The sequence below is a fragment of the Schistocerca cancellata genome, chromosome 1, assembly GCF_023864275.1.
Source record: "Schistocerca cancellata isolate TAMUIC-IGC-003103 chromosome 1, iqSchCanc2.1, whole genome shotgun sequence".
NCBI lineage: Eukaryota > Metazoa > Arthropoda > Insecta > Orthoptera > Acrididae > Schistocerca > Schistocerca cancellata.
Window position 1 is genome coordinate 300,792,067 of NC_064626.1, and position 27,789 is coordinate 300,819,855.

Genomic DNA, 27,789 nt, shown 5'->3' on the forward strand with positions numbered 1-27,789 from the left:
AGCAACTTACATCAATCCTCAGGAAGAGACAGCCAACTTGGCAGGCTTACAAATCTCTGCAGAGTAAACAAAGTTCATGATAAATATACAAAGTGGTCCAACGAACAACAACAACAAACTACTACTACTACTACTACTACTACTAAAAGCACAACAGTAAATGCCTGTATGCTTGCAAATGTTTAGTATTAAATTATAAGTTCATTAAATTAAAATTATTAGAAAGAACAGTATTGCAAAGAACAGTAGATCCTCAGAAAAAATGCAGCATTTTATAATTTAAGGAGTAGCAGTTAAAAATTATTAGAACATAAAAAGGATATCAGAAACAGTAAGGAAGATGAGATATCTCTTTCTCTCTCTCTCTCTGTCTCTTTCTCTTTCTCTCTCTCCTGCCCCTTTTGACATATCTACAGACTGGATGAAATAGGCTCCCCAAGCAGATCTTCATTTATCTTAAGGGGAAAAAAAATTAACACTCACGTGGATTCAAGAGGTTATGGAATACATGGAAATGATTAACATAAGGTAAGTAGTAATATTGGAAAGAGGAATCTTTAAAGAAAAAGTTTTAAAAATGGAAGGATTCCAAAGCAGGAGGGAAAAGAAACTGGCACAATCTTAATGCAAGAAGAAAATAAAGAATGAAATTTTGCGAATTTTCTATCTATGACGAATAGTACACTGGAGAAAGAATACTATATCAACAGAATTAAAACTCCAGAAGCACAAACAAATACATCAATCACATCATATAAATGTTTTCTTTACTTTTTAATACAAAAACTGACAGGATATTAAACAAAGTCTTATGTGTACAGTATTAATTTGTTGAATAGCACACAACAGCAAACTGTTGAACCATTTGACAGGTCTCTCCCATCATACATAATCAGTTGAGAATATTTTATCATAAAAATGGCTGCGAATGAAAATAAAAGAAATGAGAAAGGGAAAAGTGAAAAATATACACCTATCATTTTGAAATTTAGAAATAAACAACATAAGTTAGCTCAAAATAAAAAAACTGGCAATGCAAGAAACCATTACTATTATTCGACAGAGTTTAATATGTCGAATAACAATGTAGAACTTGCAGAGAAGTTACTTGAAAAGAAATTTCGAGTTTGTGGAACAATGCGGCAAAATAGAGGATTTCCGGAAAATTAAAGCATAAGTCAATGTGTTTGGAGCTTGTTATCAATGGAAAGGTGACAAGTGGCCAGCGACGAGCCAAGTAATCCAAATTAGCACTGCTTTTGCCAAGCGAATAAATTTGTTTGAGACGTGCAGACGGCAAAGTGTTAATTATAACTCTAAATCCACAGATTACTTTGTCTAGGATTTCCCTGTCAACAGGGTCAAAAAATTTTTATTAAGGTAATAAATGTTAAACTATGTCTTTAGAGTTCATTAATTTGTGGTGAATTAATGGGTTTCAGGTTGCAAATTGTTTCCAGGCATGATCTTCCCTTTCTAAACTCACGTTGGTATTTTCCCAGTGGATAGTCAAGTGTAGACTGTACTCTGTTAAGTAACATTGTTGAGGATATCTTACAAGCAATTTGTAAAGGTTATACCTCTGTTATTCTCAACATCTTCCTTGTTACCCTTTCTTGTCCCATGGATATATTATATTCACTTTCCATACATCTGGGAGCTTTTCTTTTTTCAAAACCTCTTCTATTATGCAGACCATTTTAAAAGAGTGACTTATTGAGTCTTCCCACCATCTTTTTATTATTATTATTATTATTATTATTATCATCACTAATATTCTCGGTATTAGTGAATCTCTGGAAAATATAGTTTATGGTTTGGCTCTGTCTGTGTCTGTGTTTGAAGTGTTTTGCCAGTATTGCACAGTTTTTGGGATTGTTAAGGCCAATTTTACCATTTGCATATTTGAAGCAAAAGCTTGGTGATTGATAGGCTTTTAGGCTATTTTTAAAGTTGTGGTAGAAAATTCTGGACTTATTTTTACAAAATTGTTCTGTATTTGCACTTCCACTGAATTTTGAAGACCCCTTTTAATACTCCTTATCATTCTGGTATCTTTTCTTTGTAGTTTCAGTTGCTCATTGTTTTAATTCTTTCCAGAACATTTCCATTTTTTATTCTTTCCACCAGAACTTCCTTACAGAAGTCATTGCATCACTTTCTTAATAACTTTAACTGATGCAGATATTTTCTTCAGTGAAGTACTGACCTGTTTGAACAATTATTTACAGTTAGTAGTGATTTTTATTTCTCCTTGAAAGCTTTCTATAGTTTTTTTTTGTTTGTTTAGTGTGGAGCCTGTTTTTTCTGTGTTTTACTAAGTTTTAGCTTAATTTTAAAGGGATAGTGATCCGAGTCAGATTCCCCATTTCTTATTATTTTTAACATTGGGAATTTCCTTAATAATTTCTTAATAAATAGCTACGTGGTCCAGTTGGAATTCACCTAACATCAGCTTTAGGGGTGTAGTGACTCCCACTATATACATTCTGCAGTACAGTGGTGCACATTAGATGAGAGTTCCATGGTCCAGTGATGCATTGTGTTTATTCTTTGTTTTGGATTATATAGTTATTCCTTGTTTTGAGACAAAACAAGGAATAACTATATAATTTTGGACACTGAATGCTATGCAGATTACATACTTTTCTCTGTGATTAATTTATATATGGAAATAAATCTTTTTCGTGATTTAACCACAGGGGTATCAGTGTTTTAGCTTTTCTTGGAAGTTTCTTAATAATATTAATTTCAGATGAAAGGATTCAGAGAGATTAATCAATCTCATGCCATTTTTATTTGTCCTTTATGTGCTGAAAATTCTCCTACCATTTTTCTGAAAGTCTTTTCTTTGCCTATTTTGCATTAAAGTCTCAGAATAGTATAATGATAATTGATTTTGGAATTTTGAATATTTTATCATCCACAATTCTTCAGGTTTACTTGGATTCTTCTTCTTATCATCTTTTATTGGGGCATGACAGTTAACAAAAGTTGTTTTGTGTTTTTGTATTTCATTGTGAGAAGTGAGAACCTTTTGAATTGGATATGAACTGTGGAATATCATCAACTCTTTCTGAACATAAAACATAATAGTGGTATTCCTTTCATAATTGTAATTGCTGTCTCATCCAGAAATTGTGTTGCTTGTTCAGTTAAGATCTTGGGTTTCATATTTATCTAAGAAAATTTCCAGTTCATTTTGTTTACCAGTTTTCAACAAGGACTTTACATTAAGTGTGCCAGCAAAGAATCTCTCCTTAAATTTAAGGCTGGCAGAATTCTGAGGATGATCAGATTCATCAGTCTTATGGGCATTGAACTCCTCAGACAACCCGGTGTGTTGCATGAAGAGATAGTGGATTTCTTCTTCAAGCTGCCACTTGGGGTTGTGCTTTCTTCCAGTAGACTTTCCATTCTTTAGTTTAGATTGTACATGTATGAGCTAGGGAACGAAATCCCAAAGAAAGATTGGGCTGCTGGCGTACTTAAGTTTTGGCACATTTGATACACTTTAAATATTCTCTGTCCTGCTTTGCTATTAATGTGTCAAATTTAAAACCTTAAAATTGTTACTTATTTCAATAAAAGAGCAGAAATTTTTACCTGGTGGCCAATTAGTATTGCATGCAGTGCTGCGCATGATACTTTTGTGCAGCTAATGGTCATTTGTGCAGCTAATGCATTATGATAAGTGTGTGTTTATTTTTATTTTATGTTTGAAAATAGTCAATGCAAAGCTGAAGATGACAGGTTATCACTCACCTGACAGCGTAACAGAGTTTTCATTCTTTTTATTTTAATGCATTTTTCAATTGAAGAACATAAACACTGTCTTAACCTCTTGGACTTGAGTTCATGCTGAAAATAATTTTATGTGAAGTAACACTAATACTTTGAAAATAATAGTCATTTTACTACAGTTGAATTTGTACTCTGTGTTCTTAGGTCAACCTACAGATGGACCAATGGGAATCAGTGTTGCTCTTACACCGGCAACGACAACAGTTACAACTGTCAGCAAATCAATGATAACGAATGCTTCTTTCCGTACAAAGAAGCTTCCTGGTAAGCATAACTTTCATAAACTTAATAAAGCTAATTTAGTGTAAATTTTTTTGTAGTGGTCTTTCTTTGTAGGATAGGAGCAAGGTAGTGTGAGGCAGATGGGATGCGGTATAATAACTGTATTAATTCCAATCATAGACACTGTGCTCACCAAAATAAAACTAAAAAAATGACACATTTTAAAACCACCTGTTTGTGTTGTTTCCAGTGAGGATATCACATGTCCCTTGCATAAATATTTTGTGGAGTCTTTTATTTAGACAAAATTGTGACTAAAAACAGTGTATGTAAGTGTTTTGTGTCCTTTCACTCAAAATGTGTGGACATGCAAGGGCACCAGTTTATGTGTGTGTGTGTGGGGGGGGGGGGGGGGTCTCATTTATACTTAGCAGTTGCCTATATGAAGCATAAAAAGTGATCACACTGTTCCAGCAGCAGTTCCTTAAACAAAACATGATTTTAAATATCCATAATGTTTTTACTTATCCATTAAACCATGGTCTAGAACATGTTTGTGTGCCTAATATTTTGGCTGACAATTCTGAAGACATCCTCAGTGGCCAGAAAGACTTTGTTGAATAGTGTCAGGTGTGAAACAAGCTCAGGAAGCCAAACTGTTTGTATGTATGTGTGCAACAGGACAAGATGTCATCTGACCACCATCAGAGATCACAGTGTCACACCGAGCATTAAGACCCACAACTTGTCTAATTGCAATGAATTCCTCTTTTTTTGTTAGGTTGTATTTTATTAATTTATTTAATGTACAGAGAGGTTATACAAATTCTTGGTTGTCGGTGGTAATATTGTATCTAAAGCAGTTAGAAGTATAAGCACTTAAGTTTTGCTCTAGGAACATAAAGAATTACTCACATGCACAGTTGCCTGTTATTGGAACTTCTAGAATTACCTGTGTTTGGAACTAGTATTTTTGTTTCATTTAGTTAAAAGGGTGTCAGTGCATCAGAAACTTACTGTGGAGCTTGTGCTGATATGAAACTTCCAGACAGATCAAAACTGTGTGCCAAACTGAGACTCTAACTCGTGAACTTTACGTTTTGTGGGCCAATGCTCTACTGATTGAGCTAACTCAGGACCCATCCTTACAGCTTTCATTCTGCTGGTATCTCCTCTCCCTCCTTCCAAACTTCACAGAAGTTCTTTTGCAAAACTTGCAGTTCTACTAACAACATTTGTTGCCCATAGACTAGTGGCAAAGTTATTTGTCCATAGACGACTACTAGCTGCATCGTATGTCCATAGACATACTAGCAGCATTGTATCTCCATAGACTACTAGCAGCATTGTTTGTCCATAGCCTATCAGAATGGACAGTGAACATACATTTATGTGAAAGTGGCAACATCCTCTCATTTTGTAAACTAGGGTTATTGACATTATCTTATCTGAATATGAAAACATTTTTATGTGCCGGTGAGATGGATTAAATTCTCACTCATCTCCTGAAGTCAGTGTGCTACTAATTTGAGGCACTTGAGATAGCATGGTTCTTTCAGTCATCAGAGATGCATCCATAATTAATTGATTGCTTTCTACCAGAATGTTGAAACTACTAAACAGTTATCACGACTTCTGTCTTCAGAATACTTAAGGAGAATAAACGAAACACTTAAAGAAAGGAAGGAAAATGAGAATTAAGCGCCCCATAAAGAATGAAGTCATTAAAGATAAGGCACAAATTTGGATAGGATGAGGATGAGGATGAAGAAGTAAGTTGAATGTGTGCCTTACCAAATCAATCAACCTAGCTTTGCTTCAGCCAATTTGGGGATAAAAATAAAAATATGAGTGACCAAACAGGGATTTAAACTCTGCTCCTGTCAACTGCAAGTTCAATGCCTCAACCACAGTACATTCTTTCTCAGTGGAGCTCTGCCCATTTTTGAATGGTTTTTGGATTAAATGGCCACGTGCCTGTGCCACAAGTCAAAATTGATAATACACTCTGTATGTTGACTTTCTATTTTAAAAACATCAGAAGCTTAATTTTGACAACTATTTTACAAAAAGCATTTTTTTTACTGTTCTGTTTATTTCTTTTGTTGTCTAGCCAACATCATCTTTATGTTGTTTTGTGATCTTCAGTCAGAAGACTGTTTGATACAGCTCTCCTTGTTGCTCTATCTGTACAAGCTTCATCTCCGAATAGCTACTGCAACCTACAACCATTTGAACCTGCTAACCGTATTCATGTCCCGGATTGCCCTCTGCAGTTTTTGCCTCCCACACTCCTCTCTGTTACTAAATTGGTGCTTCCTTGATGTATTAGAATGTTTTGTACCAACCAATCACTTCTTTCAGGGAACTTGTGCCACAATTTTTTTTGTTCCCCAATTTCAGGGAAGAAAACCAATGTGCACTCCGTGTGCATACCGGGGGGAGTCATTCCAGATGTGGAAAGGGTCCTTCCGGATGCCATAAAGGGTACAGGGTGCACCCATCTGCAGGTGGTCACTCATGTCGGCACCAATGATGTGTGTCGCTATGGATCGGAGAAAATCCTCTCTGGCTTCCAGCGGCTATCTGATTTGGTGAAGACTGCCAGTCTTGCTAGCGGGATGAAAGCAGAGCTCACCATCTGCAGCATCGTCGACAGGACTGACTGTGGACCTTTGGTACAGAGCCGAGTGGAGGGTCTGAATCAGAGGCTGAGATGGTTGTGCGACCGTGTGGGCTGCAGATTCCTCGACTTGCGCCATAGGGTGGTGGGGTTTCGGGTTCCGCTGGATAGGTCAGGAGTCCACTACAAGCAGCAAGCGGCTACATGGGTAGCAGGGGTTGTGTGGTGTGGACTGGGCGGTTTTTTAGGTTAGATGGCCTCGGGCAAGTACAGAAAGGGCAACAGCCTCAAAGGGTGCGGAGCAAAGTCAGGACATGCTGGGACCAAGCAGCAATCGGTATTGTAATTGTTAACTGTCGAAGCTGCATTGGTAAAGTACCGGAACTTCAAGTGCTGATAGAAAGCACCGAAGCTGAAATCGTTATAGGCACAGAAAGCTGGCTGAAGCCAGAGATAAATTCTGCCGAAATTTTTACAAAGGCACAGACGGTGTTTAGAAAGGATAGATTGCATGCAACCGGTGGTGGCATGTTTGTCGCTGTTAGTAGTAGTTTATCCTGTAGTGAAGTAGAAGTGGATAGTTCCTGTGAATTATTATGGGTGGAGGTTACACTCAACAATCGAGCTAGGTTAATAGTTGGCTCCTTTTACCGACCTCCCGACTCAGCAGCATTAGTGGCAGAACAACTGAGAGAAAATTTGGAATACATTTCACATAAATTTTCTCAGCATGTTATAGTCTTAGGTGGAGATTTCAATTTACCAGATATAGACTGGGACACTCAGATGTTTAGGACGGGTGGTAGGGTTGTGGAGATAACATCTTGGACCTACTGATAACAAACAGACCCAAACTTTTCGACTCTGTAAGTGCAGAACAGGGAATCAGTGATCATAAGGCCGTTGCAGCATCCTTGAATATGGAAGTAAATAGGAATATAAAAAAAGGGAGGAAGGTTTATCTGTTTAGCAAGAGTAATAGAAGGCAGATTTCAGACTACCTAACAGATCAAAACGAAAATTTCTGTTCAGACACTGACAATGTTGAGTGTTTTTGAGAAAAAGTTCAAGGAAATTGTAAAATGCGTTTTAGAGAGGTACGTGCCGAGTAAAACTTTGAGGGATGGGAAAAACCCACTGTGGTTCAGCAACAAAGTTACGAAACTACTGCGAAAGCAAAGAGAGCTTCACTGCAAGTTTAAACGCAGCCAAAACCTCTCAGACAAACAGAAGCTAAACGATGTCAAAGTTAGCGTAAGGAGGGCTATGCGTGAAGCGTTCAGTGAATTCGAAAGTAAAAGTCTATGTACCGACTTGACAGAAAATCCTAGGAAGTTCTGGTCTTACGCCGAATCAGTAAGTGGCTCGAAACAGCATATCCAGACACTCCAGGATGATGATGACATTGAAACAGAGGATGACACGCGTAAAGCTGAAATACTAAACACCTTTTTCCGAAGCTGTTTCACAGAGGAAGACCGCACTGCAGTTCCTTCTCTAAATCCTCGCACGAACGAAAAAATGGCTGACATCGAAATAAGTGACCAAGGAATAGAAAAGCAACTGGAATCACTCAACAGAGGAAAGTCCACTGGACCTGATGGGATACCAATTCGATTCTACACAGAGTACGCGAAAGAACTTGCCCCCCTTCTAACAGCTGTGTACCGCAAGTCTCTAGAGTAATGGAAGGTTCCAAATGATTGGAAAAGAGCACAGGTAGTCCCAGTATTCAAGAAGCGTCGTCGAGCAGATGCGCAAAACTATAGACCTATATCTGTGACATCAATCTGTTGTAGAATTTTAGAACATGTTTTTTGCTCGCGTATCATGTCGTTTTTGGAAACCCAGAATCTACTCTGTAGGAATCAACATGGAAACAGCGATCGTGCGAGACCCAACCAGCTTTATTTGTTCATGAGACCCAGAAAATATTAGATACAGGCTCCCAGGTAGATGCTATTTTCCTTGACTTCCGGAAGGCGTTCGATACAGTTCCACACTGTCGCCTGATAAACAAAGTAAGAGCCTACGGAATATCGGACCAGCTGTGTTGCTGGATTGAAGAGTTTTTAGCAAACAGAACACAGCATGTTGGTATCAATGGAGAGACGTCTACAGACATTAAGGTAACCTCTGGCGTGCCACAGGGGAGTGTTATGGGACCATTGCTTTTCACAATATATATAAATGACCTAGTAGATAGTGTCGGAGGTTCCATGCGGCTTTTCGCGGATGATGATGTAGTATACAGAGAAGTTGCAGCATTAGAAAATTGTAGCGAAATGCAGGAAGATCTGCAGCGGATAGGCACTTGGTGCAGAGAGTGGCAACTGACCCTTAACATAGTGAAATGTAATGTATTGCGAATACATAGAAAGAAGGATCCTCTATTGTATGATTATATGATAGCGGAACAAACACTGGTAGCAGTTACTTCTGTAAAATATCTGGGAGTATGCATGTGGAACAATTTGGAGTGGAATGATCACATAAAATTAATTGTTGGTAAGGCGGGTACCAAGTTCAGATTCATTGGGAGAGTCCTTAGAAAATGTAGTCCATCAACAAAGGAGGTGGCTTACAAAACACTCGTTCGACCTGTACTTGAGTATTGCTCATTAGTGTGGGATCCGTACCAAGTCGGGTTGACGGAGGAGATAGAGAAGATCCAAAGAAGAGGGGCGCGTTTCGTCACAGGGTTATTTGGTGAGCGTGATAGCGTTACGGAGATGTTTAGCAAACTCAAGTGGCAGACTCTGCAAGAGAGGCGCTCTGCATCGTGGTGTAGCTTGCTCGCCAGGTTTCGAGAGGGTGCGTTTCTGGATGAAATATCGAATATATTGCTTCCCCCTACTTATACCTCCCGAGGAGATCACGAATGTAAAATTAGAGAGATTCGAGTGCACACGGAGGCTTTCAGACAGTCGTTCTTCCCGCGAACCGTACGCGACTGGAACAGGAAAGGGAGGTAATGACAGTGGCACATAAAGGGCCCTCCGCCACACACCGTTGGGTGGCTTGCGGAGTATAAATGTAGATGAACCCAGTACCTCTTCACTGGTCATATGGTCTATCCTTCTAATCTTCAATATTCTTTTGGTGCACCTTACTCTACTCTCTTCTTGTCTGAACTGCTTATCACCTACATTTCACTTCCATACAAGGCCACACTCCAAATACATACCTTCCTAAAAGACTTCCTAATACTTAAATTTATATTCAATGCTAACAAACTTTTCTTCTTCAGAAACACTTTTTTTACAGTTGCCAGTCTACATTTTGTATCCTCACTACTTTTGCCATCATCATTTGACTGCCAAAATAGCAAAAATTTTCTTCTATTTTTAGTGTCTCATTTCGTAGTCTAATTCCCTCAGCATTTCCTGATTTTTCTTTACATGCCCGAAAAAAATCAACTCATTTTATGACGCCCATTTTTAATATTTACAGTTTCCATTTCAATTTGTTTATTTTAAGCACTGTTAAAATGTATTGCTTCTTTTTTCTCAGCTATGATGATATAGCTGTTAGAATGTAAATAACTTATTCACCAAGTAGCAGAAGCTTTGACTCACAGACCAAATATGCGTGTCCACATGGTGCCCCCCCCCCCTCCTGCCCCCCTTCCCCCCTCTCTCACACACTCACACACTCTCTCTCTCTCTCTCTCTCTCTCTCTCTCTTTCTCTCTCCAGTACTAATTTGATGAATCCTTGATGTTTGCTCATGAGCCTGTCCCCTGCATACTACATAGTGTCAGATGGACAAGTGCTGTGATGGCAGTGCGGCAGGCAGGTGGACTGTATAGGTTGTGTCAGATGAGGTGTACAGAGGTAGAAAGGAATGGGATGTAGGAAGTGAGGCTGGGAGTGAGTAGCTAGCATCTCAGGTGGAAGCAGCTGATGTGCTGCCTAGGAATGTGGGAGCAAGGGTAGCAGGTGTATGGGCCAGGCATGTCCTGCAGGGGTGCCAGAACCAGTGGGGAGCATTGTGACACTGAGTGGTTAACGTTGTTTTTGGCCACAGTTTGGTGATGACCATTCATTCTGGCAGACAGTTGGTTAGATGCCATATTGACACAAAAAGTTGTGCAATGGCAGAAGCAGAGTTGGTGTATATTATGGCTGCTTTCACAGGTGGCTCTGCCTCTGACTATGGAGTTGGATAAGACTCTGACCGGACTGGATCATTAAATTGGGCAGATGTTGCACCTTGGTCTTCCCCAGGGATATGATCCCTGTGCCAAGGTGCTGGGATTAGGAGTGGCATAGGGATGGGCTAAGATGATGTGGTAGTTAGGTGGGTGACGTAACATTACTTTAGGAGTGGTGGGAAGGATCTAGAGTAAGATATTCTCCATTTCAGGGCATGATGATTGCTATTCAATGTTCTGGCAAAGCACGTAGTTTAGTTGTCCCAGTCCACAGTTATAGAGGGTGATGAGGGAAGTTCTTATTGTATCTAATCCTTGGGGATGGTGGGAAGACCAGGGGTGTGTGAAGATATGGCCTGGTGTTAGTGCCTGTCCGTGAAAGCCCTCACGAGACCTTCAGCATCTGGACAAGGGAGTTCTCGTCAGTGCAGGTACACTGTCCATGAATGGCTAGACTATATAGGAGAGATTTTTTTTGCTGTGGAAGGGATGGCAGATGTCAAAATACAGGTATTGTTGGTTATTAGTGCGTTAATATGGACAGAGGTGTGGATGGACCATCAGAGGTGCAGGCTAAGGTCCAGGAAGGTGGCACCTTGATTTGAGGATGATGAGGTGATGTAGATGGGGGAGAAGGTGTTGAGGGTTTGGAGAAATGAGGAATGAGCTTCTTGGTTGTGAGTCCAGTTTATGGAGGTATCATCAATGAACCTGAACCAAACAAGGGGTTTGGGTTTTTGGGAGGCTAGGAAGGCTTCCTCTAGATGATACATAAAAAGGTTTGCATAGGAGGTTGCTGTGTAGAAGCCCATGGCTGTGCCACAGATTTGTTTATATACCTTCCCCTCAGTATTTTGGGTTCGATTCCCGGCGGGGTCAGGGATTTTCACCTACCTCGAGATGACTGGGTGTTTGTGTTGTCCTCATCATTTCATCATCATCCAGGAAAGTGGCGAAATTGGGCTGAGCAAAGATTGGGTAATTGTACGGGCGCTGATAACCACGCAGTTGAGCGCCCCACAAACCAAACATCATCATCATCATCTCAGTATTTTGGTAATACAGAATCTCTAGGGCTAATCCCTCCCTCCCCTTTTTCTATTCTGAATGTTCCACTGTCTCCATGAACTTTAATGGAAGCTGTAAGATTTGTGTACATATTCTTCTGTATACTATCATAAGTAGAGTCAGTGACTTTTGCTTAAGAACTGCCCATACAGATTTGCTCAAAAGCAGTCAAAAGCTTTCTCCAGCTTTGTGAACTCTAGACAAAGAAGTAATTCATATTTATTGCTCTATTTTGTAATCTTTTTCTGTACTTTCAAACGGTCCATTCTGCTATACATACTTTTAAAGCCAGCTGCTTCTTTTGTCTGATGTCCAGTGTGTGTGTGTGTGTGTGTGTGTGTGTGTGTGTGTGTGTGTGTGTGTGTACCGTAGTTGATGTTAATTTAAGTAAATATCTATGGTGTGGAGAGGTGGCTGATAGATCTGTATGTTTTTTGTATCTATCCTGCCTCCTTTTTTGTTGAGTAAAACAATTATACCATAGTTCTTAAGTTGTAGGCATTCTGTATTTAATTTTGCACTTTTCAGTTGTACTACATTTCATTTCAATTAAAACTCCATTTACCCACATTCCTCTTTTTCCTTCTTGTCTCAAAGTCCTTTTCACAACTCATTTGGAATCACTTTCACAATGCCATTATTTTCAATATTAACTATCTGTGTCTCAGGTTAATCTGATGAATTACTGAACTCTTTGTTCTTGTGTAATTTTCTCCTGTTTGTGTCAGTTATGGTGTCATCTGCCATCTTAACTGGCATCTGTCCAACACAAGCATCTGTATTATATTCAGTTGTTTTTGTTATCAAATTTTCATTGTACTTTCTCATATTCCCTTCCACAAGCTTCTGAATAGTTTTGATTAATTCATCATCATCATTTATTGCCTTATCGGGCCTTTAAGGCCTACAGCAAGAAGAACAAAAGGAAAAGTAAAGACAAAAAGACTTACAAAAGTACTCTATACAGTAGTAAAAGTTACATATGTACATTACAGCTTAAAGAAGAAACGAAAAAATAAACAGGGCATTCAATCAAAGGTTTAAAGGCAAGAGGGATACATTACAGAAACAAAAACAAAAAAAAAAAAAAAAACACACACGCAGTGTCTGTCAATTACACGAGAGGAGGGAGCTGTTGCAGATGGCAGTCCATCTCATCCGGTCGTTGGCGTCCTCCTCCACGGCTGCTGGTTCCACTTCTTTCAGGATCGTTGTTATCCTATCCTTCCATCGAGTTCTTGGGCGTCCTCTAGGGCGTTTTCCTGTGGGTTGAGAGTGGAGGACTCTGTTTGGAAGGGATCCGTCTGCCCGTAGGATGTGGCCAAACCATTGGAGTCTCTTCTGTGCCAATATTCGTCCAATGTGTGGCTTTCCATACCGCTGGTATAAATCTTCTTTTTTTCTTCGTTCCCATTTACCTTCCATGGCATTGTAGATGGGTCCATATATCTTCCGAAGTACCTTCCTTTCAAATGCACATATTGCTTCTTCTGCTGTTGCTGATGTTGCCCAAGTTTCACAGCCGTATAAAAGTACTGGTCTCACCAGCGTCGTGTATAGGTGGATCTTGTTCTTCTGCGATATCAGCCGAGATCTGAAAAGATTGTTCAGGCTAAAGAACATGCGATTAGCATTTGTTATACGTTGCTGTACTTCTTTCGTTACTTCACTTCTATTTGTTAGTATGGAGCCCAGGTACTTGAACTCTTCAACTCGTTCGAAGGTATGCCTGTCGACATCAATGGAAGGAGGGAGATCTCGGCGGCGTGATACAACAAGATATTTAGTTTTTTCCTCGTTCACCACCAGCCCAATTTTCTCTGCATTGTGGAGGAATCGGGAAGTATCCCTGCGTACTTGCTCTAGAGTGTCGCCAAGGATCACAACATCATCAGCAAATGCCAAGATTGTGTCTGCTCCCACCATCTCCATCTCTCTGGTTCGACAAGTGTCACGGCTTACTTTTTCCAGGGCCAAATTGAATAATATTGGCGCCAATGGATCTCCTTGTCTCAATCCATTTTGTATACTGAATGATGGTGATAGTTGATTACCAAACCGCACTTGGGCCGTAGACTGAGAGTAGCAAGCAGCAATTAAGCGGATGTATTTTGATGGGATGCCAAGTTCCTCTAACGTTTCCCATAACGTGGCGCGGTCAATGCTGTCATAAGCTTGTCGAAAATCGATGAAGATGAGGTGTAGATCCTTATTGAATTCGTAGAATTTTTCTATCAACTGCCTCAGAGTAAATATGTGATCAATTGTCGATCGTCCAGCAACGAACCCACATTGATAGGTCCCTACAATTCCTTCAGCCAGTGGTTTCATGCGGTTTAGTAGCAGTGTTGTAAAAACTTTGTAGCCAATTTCAAGTAACGAAATCCCTCGGTAGTTGGATACATGAGTAGCATCTCCCTTCTTGAATATGGGACATATGATTGCTCCCTTCCATTCCTCAGGAATAACTTCTGCTTCCCAGATGGTAGAAATTAATCGTTTCAAAGCACCCACCAGTGTTTCCCCTCCCAAGCGAAGCATCTCAGCTGTGATACCACTACCTCCTGGAGCCTTGTTGTTCTTGAGTGCTTTTAGGGCAACACTGATTTCTTCCTCAGATGGTTCAGGGACTTCAACTCTGTCAAAACGGGCATCCGTCTGTGTTGTCCCTACTGGTGGGTTGTCGGGATTCAATAGGTTTTCAAAATGTTTTTTAAATAGGGTTGCTTGCTCTTCTGGCGGTACAACTTCACCCGTCTCATTCGTTAGGACCAATGTACGTTGTCTGTATGCGCCTCTGGCGAATCTTGAGGCCTGGAAAAACGAGCGTGACGACTTTGCTTCTTCGACTGCAATCAACAGACTTTTGTGGTGGTCCCGTTTCTTCTTTCTCATGAGTTGGTCCGTGTTACGCCTCGCTTCGTAGTAAGCTACCCTTGCTTCTTCCGAGAGTTGCTGTAGCCATTTTATCCTCTTCGCTGATCTAATCTCAACAGATTCTCGACATTGTTCATCGAACCAAGGTTTACTTCTTCGTTTTGCATCGCAAACTAGTTCTTCATTTGCACTTTCTAACACTGCATTCCTCAGCAGCATCCATGCGTTCTCCACACTGGTAGGGTTCTCTGTTATTGTGAGATGTTCTGCAATTTTTTCTTGATAGCGCTGTCTCACTTCTACATCTTTCAACTTATTCTTGTCGAAGCGGACCATCATTTCAGAATTTCTTCTCCACATGGTTGAAAGTTTCAGACGTAGTTTGACTACCACTAAGAAATGGTCTGAATTCATATCTGCCCCGCGAAAGGATCTTACATGCTCGACACTACAATAATGTCTTCGGTCAACAAGAACGTGATCGATCTGGTTCATCGTACTTCCATCTGGGGATATCCAGGTTACTTTATGCACTGCTTTGCGGGGGAAGTATGTGCTTCTAACGATCATTCTCCTTGTATCGGCAAGGTTAATTAATTTGATACCATTCTCGTTGCTTGTTTCATGGATACTATCAGGCCCTATCGTTGGACGATACTGCACTTCTCTTCCCACTTGGGCATTGAAGTCTCCCATTATCAACTGAATTGAGTGTCTTGGGAGTTTGTCTACTACATTCTCTAGTTCTAGATAGAAGTTATTCTTTGTTTCTTCATCGGCATCCTCTGATGGGGCATGACAGTTGACTAGGCAGATCTTATATGGTTTAGCGTGTAAAATCATCCAACAGATTCGGTCGTTTACAGGAGACCATTTGTTGACAGCCGATATCATTTTATTGTGTACAGCAAAACCAACTCCAGAAGTCCAGGCTGGGCTTAGCTCATTGCTGTTAAAGAGCGTGTGAGTATCTCCAATCTTCATAACACCCTGAGGAAGTCTTGTTTCTTGAATTGCTGCCACTATGCATTGATATTTACTCAGTTCTCCTCCAAGTTGTTTCATTCCCCCCGTCATGATTGACCTTACATTCAATGTTCCAATTCTAAATCCAGAAAATCCATTTACGTATCCAGTTTCGTCACCATTTTGATCCGTCCAGTTTTTCCTTTTGTCTTTTTCTTTAACCAGAATCTTTTTTTTACAGAGGATGGGGGGTTGGCCCATCCTCTAACCCTCCTCCTTTCTCATCCGGGCTTGGGACCGGCAATGGCGGAGTTGATTAATTCACACACATATATATTATCATGTGCCCTTACCATCATTCCTTTGAAACGGTAACCTCACCTCTAACACTTGTTTTCTTCCATTTGAGATATTTTGTTAGTCTTCTACCTTCTTTTTAATGGATGGTTTCGCCTCAAATCATACAGGTAATATCAACTTGTGGTAGTAAATTTCACTGGAAAAAGATGTGTATGTTAGGCCCTTTATATCATAAGTGTTAAGAAATAAATTATTTTCATTTTATCTTCATATTTGTAATTAGTACAGCCTTTTAGAAAATGTATATTTTATAAATAACTCTTAAAACAGTAGAGAACAAAAAAAAAAAAAAAAAAAAAAAAAACTTAATAAACCAAAAGTACTGGAGAGGTGACAGATGTTTCGCACATTAAAGCTAAGTGTGTTAAAATTTAGTTGACACTTGCACACTTATGGGCTTCCTTTAACTTAACAGATTTGTCTTAAATACAAAATTTAAGTTAATTTTTCTACTTGTAAAAAAAAAAAAAAAAAAAAAAAAAAATCTAATTTGGAAAATTTCAGAACGCTACATTTCTGTCCTATAACCAAATACGTTACCAAACACTACTGATGTTAGTATAAACAGCATCTTCTATGCTCCAACTATCTGTATTATGGAAATTTTTATTACTAAAAATGTAAAAAATTGCATTTTTGAGTTTTTACGAATTATTTACTTGAAAATCCTCATCCAAAAACTTTAGAAAATTTTACACAAAATATTGTTTGGTTAATATGTTAGTAGTCTCGAGACCCCCCCCTCCCCGCCCCATGAACCATGATGGACCTTGCCATTGGTGGGGAGGCTTACGTGCCTCAACGATACAGATAGCCGTACTGTAGGTGCAACCACAACGGAGGGGTAACTGTTGAGAGGTCAGACAAACATATGGTTCCTGAAGAGGGGCAGCAGCCTTTCCAGTAGTTGCAGGGGCAGCAGTCTGGATGATTGACTGATCTGGCCCTGTAACACTAACCAAAATGGCCTTGCTGTCGTGGTACTGCGAACGGCTGAAAGCAAGGGGAAACTACAGCCATAATTTTTACCGAGGGCATGCAGCTTTACTGTATGATGAAATGATGATGGCGTCCTCTTGGGTAAAATATTCCGGAGGTAAAATAGTCCCCCATTCGGATCTTCGGGCGGGGACTACTCAGGAGGACGTTGTTATCAGGAGAAAGAAAACTGGCGTTCTATGGATCGGAGCGTGGAATGTCAGATCCCTTAATCGGGCAGGTAAGTTAGAAAATTTAAAAAGGGAAATGGATAGGTTGAAGTTAGATATAGTGGGAATTAGTGAAGTTTGGTGGCAGGAGGAACAAGACTTTTGGTCAGGTGAATACAGATTTATAAATACAAAATCAAGTAGGGGTAATGCAGGAGTAGGTTTAATAATGAATAAAAAATAGGAGTGCGGGTAAGCTGCTACAAACAGCATAGTGAACGCATTATTGTGGCCAAGATAGACACAAAGCCCACGCCTACTACAGTAGTACAAGTTTATATGCCAACTAGCTCTGCAGATGATGAAGAAATTGATGAAATGTATGATGAAATAAAAGAAATTATTCAGATACTGAAGGGAGACAAAAATTTAAGTCGTTATTCAGATAGTGAAGGGAGACAAAAATTTAAGTCGTGGGTGACTGGAATTCGACAGTAGGAAAAGGAAGAGAAGGAAGCATAGTAGGTGAATATGGATTGGGGCTAAGAAATGAAAGAGGATGCCGACTGGTAGAATTTTGCACAGAGCATAACTTAATCATAGCTAGATTTAGGAACCAGGTTTTAAATTGTAAGACATTTCCAGGGGCAGATGTGGACACTGACCACAGTCTATTGGCTATGAACTGTAGATTAAAACTGAAGAAACTGCAAAAAGTTGGGAATTTAAGGAGATGGGACCTGGATACACTGAAAGAACCAGAGTTTCAGGGAGACCATAAGGGAACAATTGACAGGAATGGGGGAAAGAAATACAGTAGAAGAAGAATGGGTAGCTTTGAGGAATGAAATAGTAAATGCAGCAGAGGATCAAGTAGGTAAAAAGATGAGGACTAGCAGAAATCCTTGGGTAACAGAAAAGATACTGAATTTAATTGATGAAAGGAGAAAATACAAAAATGCAGTAAGTGAAGCAGGCAAAAAGGAATTCAAACGTTTCAAAAATGAGATTGACAGGAAGTGCAAAATGGCTAAGCAGGGATGGCTAGAGGACAAATGTAAGGATGTAGAGGCTTATCTCACTAGGGGTAAGATAGATACTGCCTACAGGAAAATCAGAGACCTTTGGAGAAAAGAGGACCACTTGCATGAATATCAAGAGCTCAGATGGAAACCCTGTTCTAAGCAAAGAAGGGAAAGTAGAAAGGTGGAAAGAGTATATACAGGGTCTATACAAGGGTGATGTACTTGAGGACAATATTATGGAAATGGAAGAGGATGAAGATGAAATGGGAGATATGATACTGCGTGAAGAGTTTGACAGAGCACTGAAAGACCTAAGTCGAAACAAGGCCCCAGGATTAGACAACATTCCATTAGAACTACTGACAGCCTTGGGAGAGCCAGTCCTGACAAAACTCTACCATCTGGTGAGTAAGATGTACGAGACAGGCGAAATACCCTCAGACTTCAAGAAGAATATAATAATTCCAATACCAAAGAAAGCAGGTGTTGACAGATGTGAAAATTACCGAACCCTCAGTTTAATAAGTCACAGCTGCAAAATACTAATGAGAATTCTTTACAGACGAATTGAAAAACTTGTAGAAGCCGACCTCGGGGAAGATCAGTTTGGATTCGGTAGAAATGTTGGAACACGTGAGGCAATACTACGACTTATCTTAGAAGAAAATTAAGGAAAGACAAACCTACGTTTCTAGCATTTGTAGACTTAGAAAAAGCTTTTGACATTGTTGAATGGAATACTCTCTTTCAAAATCTGAAGGTGGCAGGGGTAAAATACAGGGAGCGAAAGGCTATTTACAATTTGTACAGAAAGCAGATGGCAGTTATAAGAGTCGAGGGGCATGAAAGGGAAGCAGTGGTTGGGAAGGGAGTGAGACAGGGTTGTAGCCTCTCCCCGATGTTATTGAGTCTGTATATTGAGCAAGCAGTAAAGGAAGCAAAAGAAAAGTTTGAGGTAGGTACTATAATCCATGGAGAAGAAATAAAAACTTTGAGGTTTGCCGATGACATTGTAATTCTGTCAGAGACAGCAAACGACTTGGAAGAGCAGTTGAACGGAATGGACATTGTCTTGAAAGGAGGGTATAAGATGAACATCAACAAAAGCAAAACGAGGATAATGGAATGTAGATGAATTAAATCGGGTGATGCTGAGGGAATTAGATTAGGAAATGAGACACTTAAAGTAGTAAAAGAGTTTTGTTATTTGGGGAGCAAAATAACTGATGATGGTCGAAGTAGAGAGGATATAAGATATAGACTGGCAATGGCAAGGAAAGCGTTTCTGAAGAAGAGAAATTTGTTAACATCGAGTATTGATTTAAGTGTCAGGAAGTCGTTTTTGAAAGTATGTGTCTAGAGTGTAGCCATGTATGGAAGTGAAACATGGACGGTAAATAGTTTGGACAAGAAGAGAATAGAAGCTTTCGAAATGTGGTGCTACAGAAGAATGCTGAAGATTAGATGGGTAGATCACATAACTAATGAGGAGGTATTGAATAGAATTGGGGAGAAGAGGAGTTTGTGGCACAACTTAATTAGAAGAAGGGATCGGTTGGTAGGACATGTTCTGAGGCATCAAGGGATCACCAATTTAGTACTGTAGGGTAGCGTGGAGGGTAAAAATCGTAGAGGGAGACCAAGAGATGAATACACAAAGCAGATTCAGAAGGACGTAGGCTGCAGTAGGTACTGGGAGATGAAGCAGCTTGCACAGGATAGAGTAGCATGGAGAGCTGCATCAAACCAGTCTCTGGACTGAAGATAACAACAACAACAGTCTAGAGAGTTTCACAAAATATTGTTTGGTTAAGATGTTAGTATTCAGTGCAAACACAGTGAGCAGTATTTTCCTGTGTAAAGTGTTAAAAGTTTTTCAACATTCTGCGTATTTCTTATCATCAAATTTCAGGTGTAAACATGCATGTTGACAACACTGTTTCCAATGGTCTTCTGTTTACAACAAACCAGTGAGAACTTGCACATAAACTATTCTGCATTAAGTGTTGCATTTGGTTTGGCTTTTTGTTAGATACAGTGTCACTGAGGAAATACGGCAGCAAGAGTGAGGTGTGTGGACTGTGAAAAAAGACACAAGAAAGTGATGGTTAAGAAAAGTTGGAAACCTGTTAGTGTGTTGCAGAAATATCTTAATCCTCAAGTAACGGTATTAGCATCACATCCATTCTACAGACATTGCTACACTCACTACAAGAAGGTATTTAGTGACAATCCACCTGGATAATCACCATCACACTAATGGGAAACTGAAGACAGTGCACAATTTTATATTCTTGGGTATGAAGTCTTTGATGCGTTGAATTTCTGCTGTAGCCCCTACTATGTCCCCCCTTAAACGTCCAGGAAAGGTAAGAAGCACAAGAAGAAAACAGTATGTAAGATGAAAAGTGGAAGAAATTGAAACAGGTTTTACGCAAGCAACAGCTTCAAAACTTTGTGAAGTGTATAATGTAGATGTACTTCATGCAGAATTTGAAGATAGTGATATATATGCACAAAATGTGATGTGTGGTTTGAAAACCTAAATACTGCCATCTCAGCAGCCACCTATACTGAGAAGTACAGTTACTAACACTGATACGAGATAGCCACTCTAAGCAGCAGATACATAAATACATACCCACTTCCTCACATTATTTGATGTCAAAAATTCGCAAAATAAAAGAATGAGAAAGGTGTTTGGGCATGCCCAGATTCTTACTGTGGGCATCTGTTTCAAGATGATACACTTTTTTTGCTATATTTGCTCTGGAATATTACTTAAGTGGTGATAAAGATTGCAGCCCGCACAAGTCCTAACCAGGCAATGTTATCTGTTAGTGAAAATGAGGGAAAAAGTTAAAAAGGTAAAAAGATATGACAAGATCAATAAGAGAAGTGTATCTACTAATTAAAAGGGAGAACCCAAATTTAAAAATTGGTCTCACAAAATTCTGCTCCTCATGACCAAAATGGGTAAAACACCAGCCAGTAAAGGAAGTATGAACATGTATTTACTGTATTAATTTGAAATTTGTTTGTTTTGCCATACACATTGTCACAGGAAAGAAGCACACAGAGATGAACGTCATGCTTTTATGTGTATGTCAAGAGTCACAAGATAAATGTTGGTTGCAGGAGTGTGCAATGTGTCCTGGTGGTGAAGTGATGACTGTTGAAGTGTTACACCTTCAGGATACTGACAATGACATACCTATGTATTGTGGGAGGGTGGAGAGTTGGTGAAGAAGACAGTAGAGTCAGAGAAGTTTGTTTCAGAGGTTAGGCATTGGATCATGAAAGGAATAGCTCACCATCATATCTGGAAGATTGCTGTTGTTGTGGTCTTCAGTCCTGAGACTGGTTTGATGCAGCTCTCCATGCTACTCTATCCTGTGCAAGCTTCTTCATCTCCCAGTACCTACTGCAACCTACATCCTTCTGAATCTGCTTAGTGTATTCATCTCTTGGTCTCCCCCTACAATTTTTACCCTCCACGCTGCCCTCCAATATTAAATTGGTGATCCCTTCTTCTGGTCAAGTTGTGCCACAAACTTCTCTTCTCCCCAATCCTATTCAATACTTCCTCATTAGTTATGTGATCTACCCATCTAATCTTCAGCATTCTTCTGTAGCACCACATTTCGAAAGCTTCTATTCTCTTCTTGTCCAAACTATTTACCGTCCATGTTTCACTTCCATTGCTGTAGCAGAAGTAAAATGAAGAGATGAAATCATGATGGAAGACAATAATAATTTGTGAATAATGTCATAAAAAGAAAAATGTGCATAAATATTCTGTATCTCATTTTTGCTATAAAATGCTTTCAAACAAAATTATGAATTCTTATCACAACCACTTAGGATGATGTAAAGTAATTATTTTGATTCAGAAATCCCAATTTTGCTCAAAATTTACTTAAAATCAGCAATCAACTTAAATATTAAGTGTCCATGATTTTTTGATCTTGAGAGTAGAGCTAGGTCCACCCAAAAAATTTCTCATATTTTGCACAGACAGATATTGTCCATTCTGATTGTGTGTTCCCTAAATACAATGACCAACTAACATACCGTGAAATTTTTAGAACATTTAAAATTTTTAGAACATTTAAAATTTTTAGAACATTTAAAATTTTTAGAACATTTAAAATTTTTAGAACATTTAAAATTTTTAGAACATTTAAAATTTTGAGAACATTTAAAATTTTTAGAACATTTAAAATTTTTAGAACATTTAAAATTTTTAGAACATTTAAAATTTTTAGAACATTTAAAATTTTGAGAACATTTAAAATTTTGAGAACATTTAAAATTTTGAGAACATTTAAAATTTTGAGAACATTTAAAATTTTGAGAACATTTAAAATTTTGAGAACATTTAAAATTTTGAGAACATTTAAAATTTTGAGAACATTTAAAATTTTGAGAACATTTAAAATTTTGAGAACATTTAAAATTTTGAGAACATTTAAAATTTTGAGAACATTTAAAATTTTGAGAACATTTAAAATTTTGAGAACATTTAAAATTTTGAGAACATTTAAAATTTTGAGAACATTTAAAAATTTGAGAACATTTAAAAATTTGAGAACATTTAAAAATTTGAGAACATTTAAAAATTTGAGAACATTTAAAAATTTTAGAACATTTAAAAATTTTAGAACATTTAAAAATTTTAGAACATTTAAAATTTTTAGAACATTTAAAATTTTTAGAACATTTAAAATTTTTAGAACATTTAAAATTTTTAGAACATTTAAAATTTTTAGAACATTTAAAATTTTTAGAACATTTAAAATTTTTAGAACATTTAAAATTTTTAGAACATTTAAAATTTTTAGAACATTTAAAATTTTTAGAACATTTAAAATTTTTAGAACATTTAAAATTTTTAGAACATTTAAAATTTTTAGAACATTTAAAATTTTTAGAACATTTAAAATTTTTAGAACATTTAAAATTTTTAGAACATTTAGGATGGGGTTTTGGAGAAAATAATTTCTAAATAACAAAAATTTCAGATTCTTTCATCTTTATGTACAAATATTTTGACACTTTAAGAATTTCATGCATTAATGACATAGCTGACAGTTAGCTGTCTTTCATTTTATCATTTCTCAAACAGTTAACATCCTGTGACTATTCGTATTTTCAAAACATAATTTTGAAATTCACAAAAAGTTACAAATTTGCATATTTTTCCAAAAAATAGAAGAAAAGCTCAGAAGTGTGTATGTATTAATCACGTCACATAGTATTGGTAACACAAGGTATTTATTGAAAATAAATTCAGATCTCTCTCACTTTTGGTATCTTTATTATAATTTTTCAATTTTTCTTTTCATTATGACATTCACAAATACTTCCATGTAGAGTGGTCTGTCGCCTTTTAACAAATCATCAGAAAATCAAAATATTGTAATTTTGGAGATGTATAATGTGGAACTTCAACATGTATTTTTTTTTTCAGCAAACTTTGGAGTAGTGATATGACACATTCACTCTTGACCTGTAGGATTTGAGATGAAATCACCCTACTTGAACATATTTATCTACTTACATAAATAAATAATGGTCTCTTTCACCTATGTTCGATCTTCATTCTCTAAGATACTGTCTGTGATCCTTAACTTAGCCTGTTATATCTCATTATTCTTAAATAAATTCTGATGATTCACTTTGCTGATTTCATCCCTGAATGGATTTCTTGCTCACTCTGTATCTATTGCTTCTTCTTGATTTTGCTACCCTATGATCACTTAAAAGTTTAAAATGGTTTTGGGCCATGACATTCTGTTTAATTTCTTTGACAATACAATGTAATTGGGAAGATAAGAAGAAAAAATAAATCTACTCACCAAGTGGGATGAGAAGAAAATCGTGTCTGACAAGTCTCCCCAACCCAGGGTTCTGGGTGATTGTCCTGAACTGTACCACTTTTTCTAAATCTCTCCAATCCTTTTCCTTCACCCCTCTTCCTTCCCCTTCAACTCTTCTGCCGGATGGAGGAGCAACTGGCTACGAAAGCTTGCATAAATTAAATTAAACCTACCCCTCTCTCTCTCTCTCTCTCTCTCTCTCTCTCTCTCTCTCTCTGTGTGTGTGTGTGTGTGTGTGTGTGTGTGTGTGTGTGTGTGTGTGTGTGTGTGTGTGTGTGTATTAGACAGAGATGAGAGAGGAGAGACTGTGTTTTCTCATGCTACCACTTGGTGAGTTGATTTTTTTTTTTTTTTCCCTCTCCAATTACATTACCAGGTATAGAAGCATGAAACCAGAATTTTCCTATAGGTGGTGTTAGCCGTCAGTGTAGGGCCTGTGAGAACATATCTGCAGCACCATGTGCTTCCTGTAACAGCTGATGATTAATGTCAACACACAGTAGCCCAAGTTGCATACATCAGTATCTGTTTCAAACCCGTAAACATGTCGAATTTTGTGTCTACGAACTAGGATTTGCGGACAGCATTAGTTTTCTATTACCACTTGAAGAAAACTGCTGCAGAATCACATTGAATGCTTCTCAAAGCTTTCAGCAAACATTCTCTTGGAAAAACACAGTGTTTCAAGTGGTGCAAAAATGATGATTTTCATGTGAGAAACGATGAGTGCAGGAAACCACTGACAAAGTTCAAAGACAACAAATTACAGACCTTATTGGATGAAGATGATACTCCAACTCAGAAAGAACTTTCAAAACAATTGAATGTGATGCAGAAAGTCATTTCTCTTCAGTTGAAAGCTGTGGGAAAGGTGCAGAAAGTGGAAAATTTGATTCAGCACGAACTGAATGAAAGACAGCAAGCATTTCAAATGACCACTTGTGAAATGCTGCTCGCCAGATACTAAAGAAAGTCATTTTTCCAGCGAATAGTGACAAGTGATAAAAAATGGATATATTTTGAGAATCCTAAGTATCGTAAATCATGGGTGAATCCAGGCAAACCATCGACATCCACTGAAAGACCAAATCACTTTGGAAAGAAGACCATGTTCTGTGTTTGGTGGGATCAGAAGGGTGTCATCTATTGTGAGCTGCTAAAATCAGGTGAAACTTTTAACACTGAGTGCTGCCAACAGCAAATGATCGATTTAAATCAAGCACTACGTGAAAAAGACCGGAATATGGAAAAACGCAACACAGTCGTATTGCTCCACGATAACGCCCCATCTCACTCTGCAAAATGGGTCAGGTAAATGATTGAGACATTCAGTTGGGAAATTCTAGGGCACGCTGCTTATTCTTCAGACATGGCTCTGTCCAATTATCATCTATTTGCAACACTGGGACACCCTCTTGCTGAACAACGGTTCAATTTGTATGAAAGTGGCTCACTGACTGGTTTGCTTCAAAAGAGCTCTGTGTGTGTGTGTGTGTGTGTGTGTGTGTGTGAGAGAGAGAGAGAGAGAGAGAGAGAGAGAGAGAGAGAGACATTCAAACCTGCCAGAGAGGTGGGAGAAATGTATCAACAACAATGGAGGTTATTTTGAATAAAATATTGTTCATCAGTCTCAAACAACAGACGTGATTATTGCAACCAGATTCCGGTATCATGCTTCTGCTGCTGGTATACTGTTTAATTTCTTTGTTTTTTTATGTAGTCAATTTACTTTCTGTTTTAGCTTTGTTAATAATTGTTTGTTTATTTGTTTGGAAGAATGTATTAAGGTCTAATTCTACGTACCTTATATTTCTGCTTTGCTGCCCTATTTTATGACAGAAGAAAGGCATTCTTAGTTTTTGTCATATTTTAAAGTTTTTTTAAAATTTTGTAGTGGAATTTTCTTGTAATTTAACAGTCTTTGTAAGTCTTTGTAGATACCTTCAGCCTCTGATCAGAATATGAGAACATTGGTGCAAAAGCATGAATGCTTCCACCTAATATGTTGTGTTTATTTTTAAATAAATTCTTGCTGTTCTTTTTCACATGTCAGGATGCCTCCTTTGAAAGAGGATGGCCAATTTCTTCCCCCATTCTTGAAATGATGTAAGCTTTTGCTACATCTCTAATGACCTTGATGTCAATGGGATGATAAACACTAGTCTCCCTTCCTCCTTACATCTAGTTTTTCCCTATATAAAAAACTTGTAGAAGCAGTTGTGTTTCTACACTTGATGTTATTTACTTTCCCAAACTTTGCATGGCAAAGTGTGAATGCAGAAATGTGTGTGTGGCTTAGGTTCTGGAAGCACTGCTGAATGACTTTACTTCAGATTCATTCACCTGGGCTAGAATATGGATGTCAAGGGAACTGCATGTGACAGTAGAGCCTTCAATGACCCTATCTGTGGGACACCACCCTTGCAGGTCCTAAATATGTAAACAGCATTGAACCCAAGCAAAACTATGCTGACAAATTCTTAACCAAGTGTTGTTGGCTTCTAAATCATCAAACCTGGGGTCAGTATAGACAGTTGACAGTTGACAGTCATCAATCAGCAGACATGTCAAATAACCATTGTCAGTTACCAGTCAGTCTGTGATACCTATAATGGATTTAAGGTTACAAGGCTCCTAGACATTGACTTAGTATTTGTCAACAGTGTGGGTTACACATAAATTGCCCATCAAAAGGGATGCCTTATGGGTATGAATAACTGCACATATAAATGTCTGGAGTGGACATTGAGAACTACACAGACCTCTCTGCTTAACCCTCAGTTACATGCAATTAATAGCTGTTGTCCTGGTTCCTGGCAGAGCCACTTTATGCAATTACTGTGATATTTATATTTGCCAGTTTAAAAATCTATGTACAAATGTAGATTGAACAAATATACCTCCTTTTTATGTGATGTGGGTTAGTTTCACCACTGGAGGACACATCACAGACCGGCTCAGTAATTCATAGTGATGCAGAATTTTCCCCAGTCTTGGCCCAGTACTAACCAGGTTAGGTAACTGATAGTTGTGTGACTTGTGTAGTCAGACTGCAGTGGTACTTGGCATATTGCGATAAAAAGCAATGTTTTTGTGCAAAAACTGTCACGCTTCTCATCTCAGCTGATTTCTTCAGTTTCACCATTGTAGAAACTGACTGTGTTGTGAGAGGAGTCATTAAATAAAACTATTTCCATTTTCTGATGAATTTTTATCATACCTGATGTCTTAGGATAACATAATGTTCAGAAAGTTTGTTACAATAGATCTTGTGAATTGTTTTGGGCGTAATGTTTAAAACTCTACCAGTTTGTGGCTCTTTGAGAAAATTTAGAGTGAATGTGTGTGTGTGTGTGTGTGTTTTCAAGTATATGTAGATTCTGTGTTCAGTCTGTGTGGTAAGTGATATCCCACTAGCAACTAAAGAAAATCACAAGGCTGTTCAACAACTATTGTTTTGATATGTTGTCATGAGAATTCTGCTTAACAGTTCACACCAAGCACGACTAGCTCATCTGTAATTGTATATGTAGAAGCATGTGTAATGTCTGTAAAGACTTGTGCAACTTTCTTACTGTAACCAAATGAGGTGAGGCAGTGGTTAGCACACTGGACTTGCATTTGTGAGGGTGACAGTTAAAACCCGCGTCCGGCCTCC

General features: G+C 38.3%; 1 protein-coding gene across 3 annotated transcripts in view; it reads left to right on the plus strand.

Moving 5' to 3' along the window:
* The window catches only part of LOC126172149 (hyccin), a 142,343-nt gene that overhangs the window by 70,452 nt on the left and 44,102 nt on the right, over positions 1–27,789 (plus strand). For all 3 annotated transcript variants that reach the window (XM_049920856.1, XM_049920857.1, XM_049920858.1), the window contains one exon: positions 3,949–4,068. In XM_049920856.1, coding sequence (XP_049776813.1) covers positions 3,949–4,068 — 120 coding nt within the window. The remainder of the gene's footprint in view (positions 1–3,948; positions 4,069–27,789) is intronic.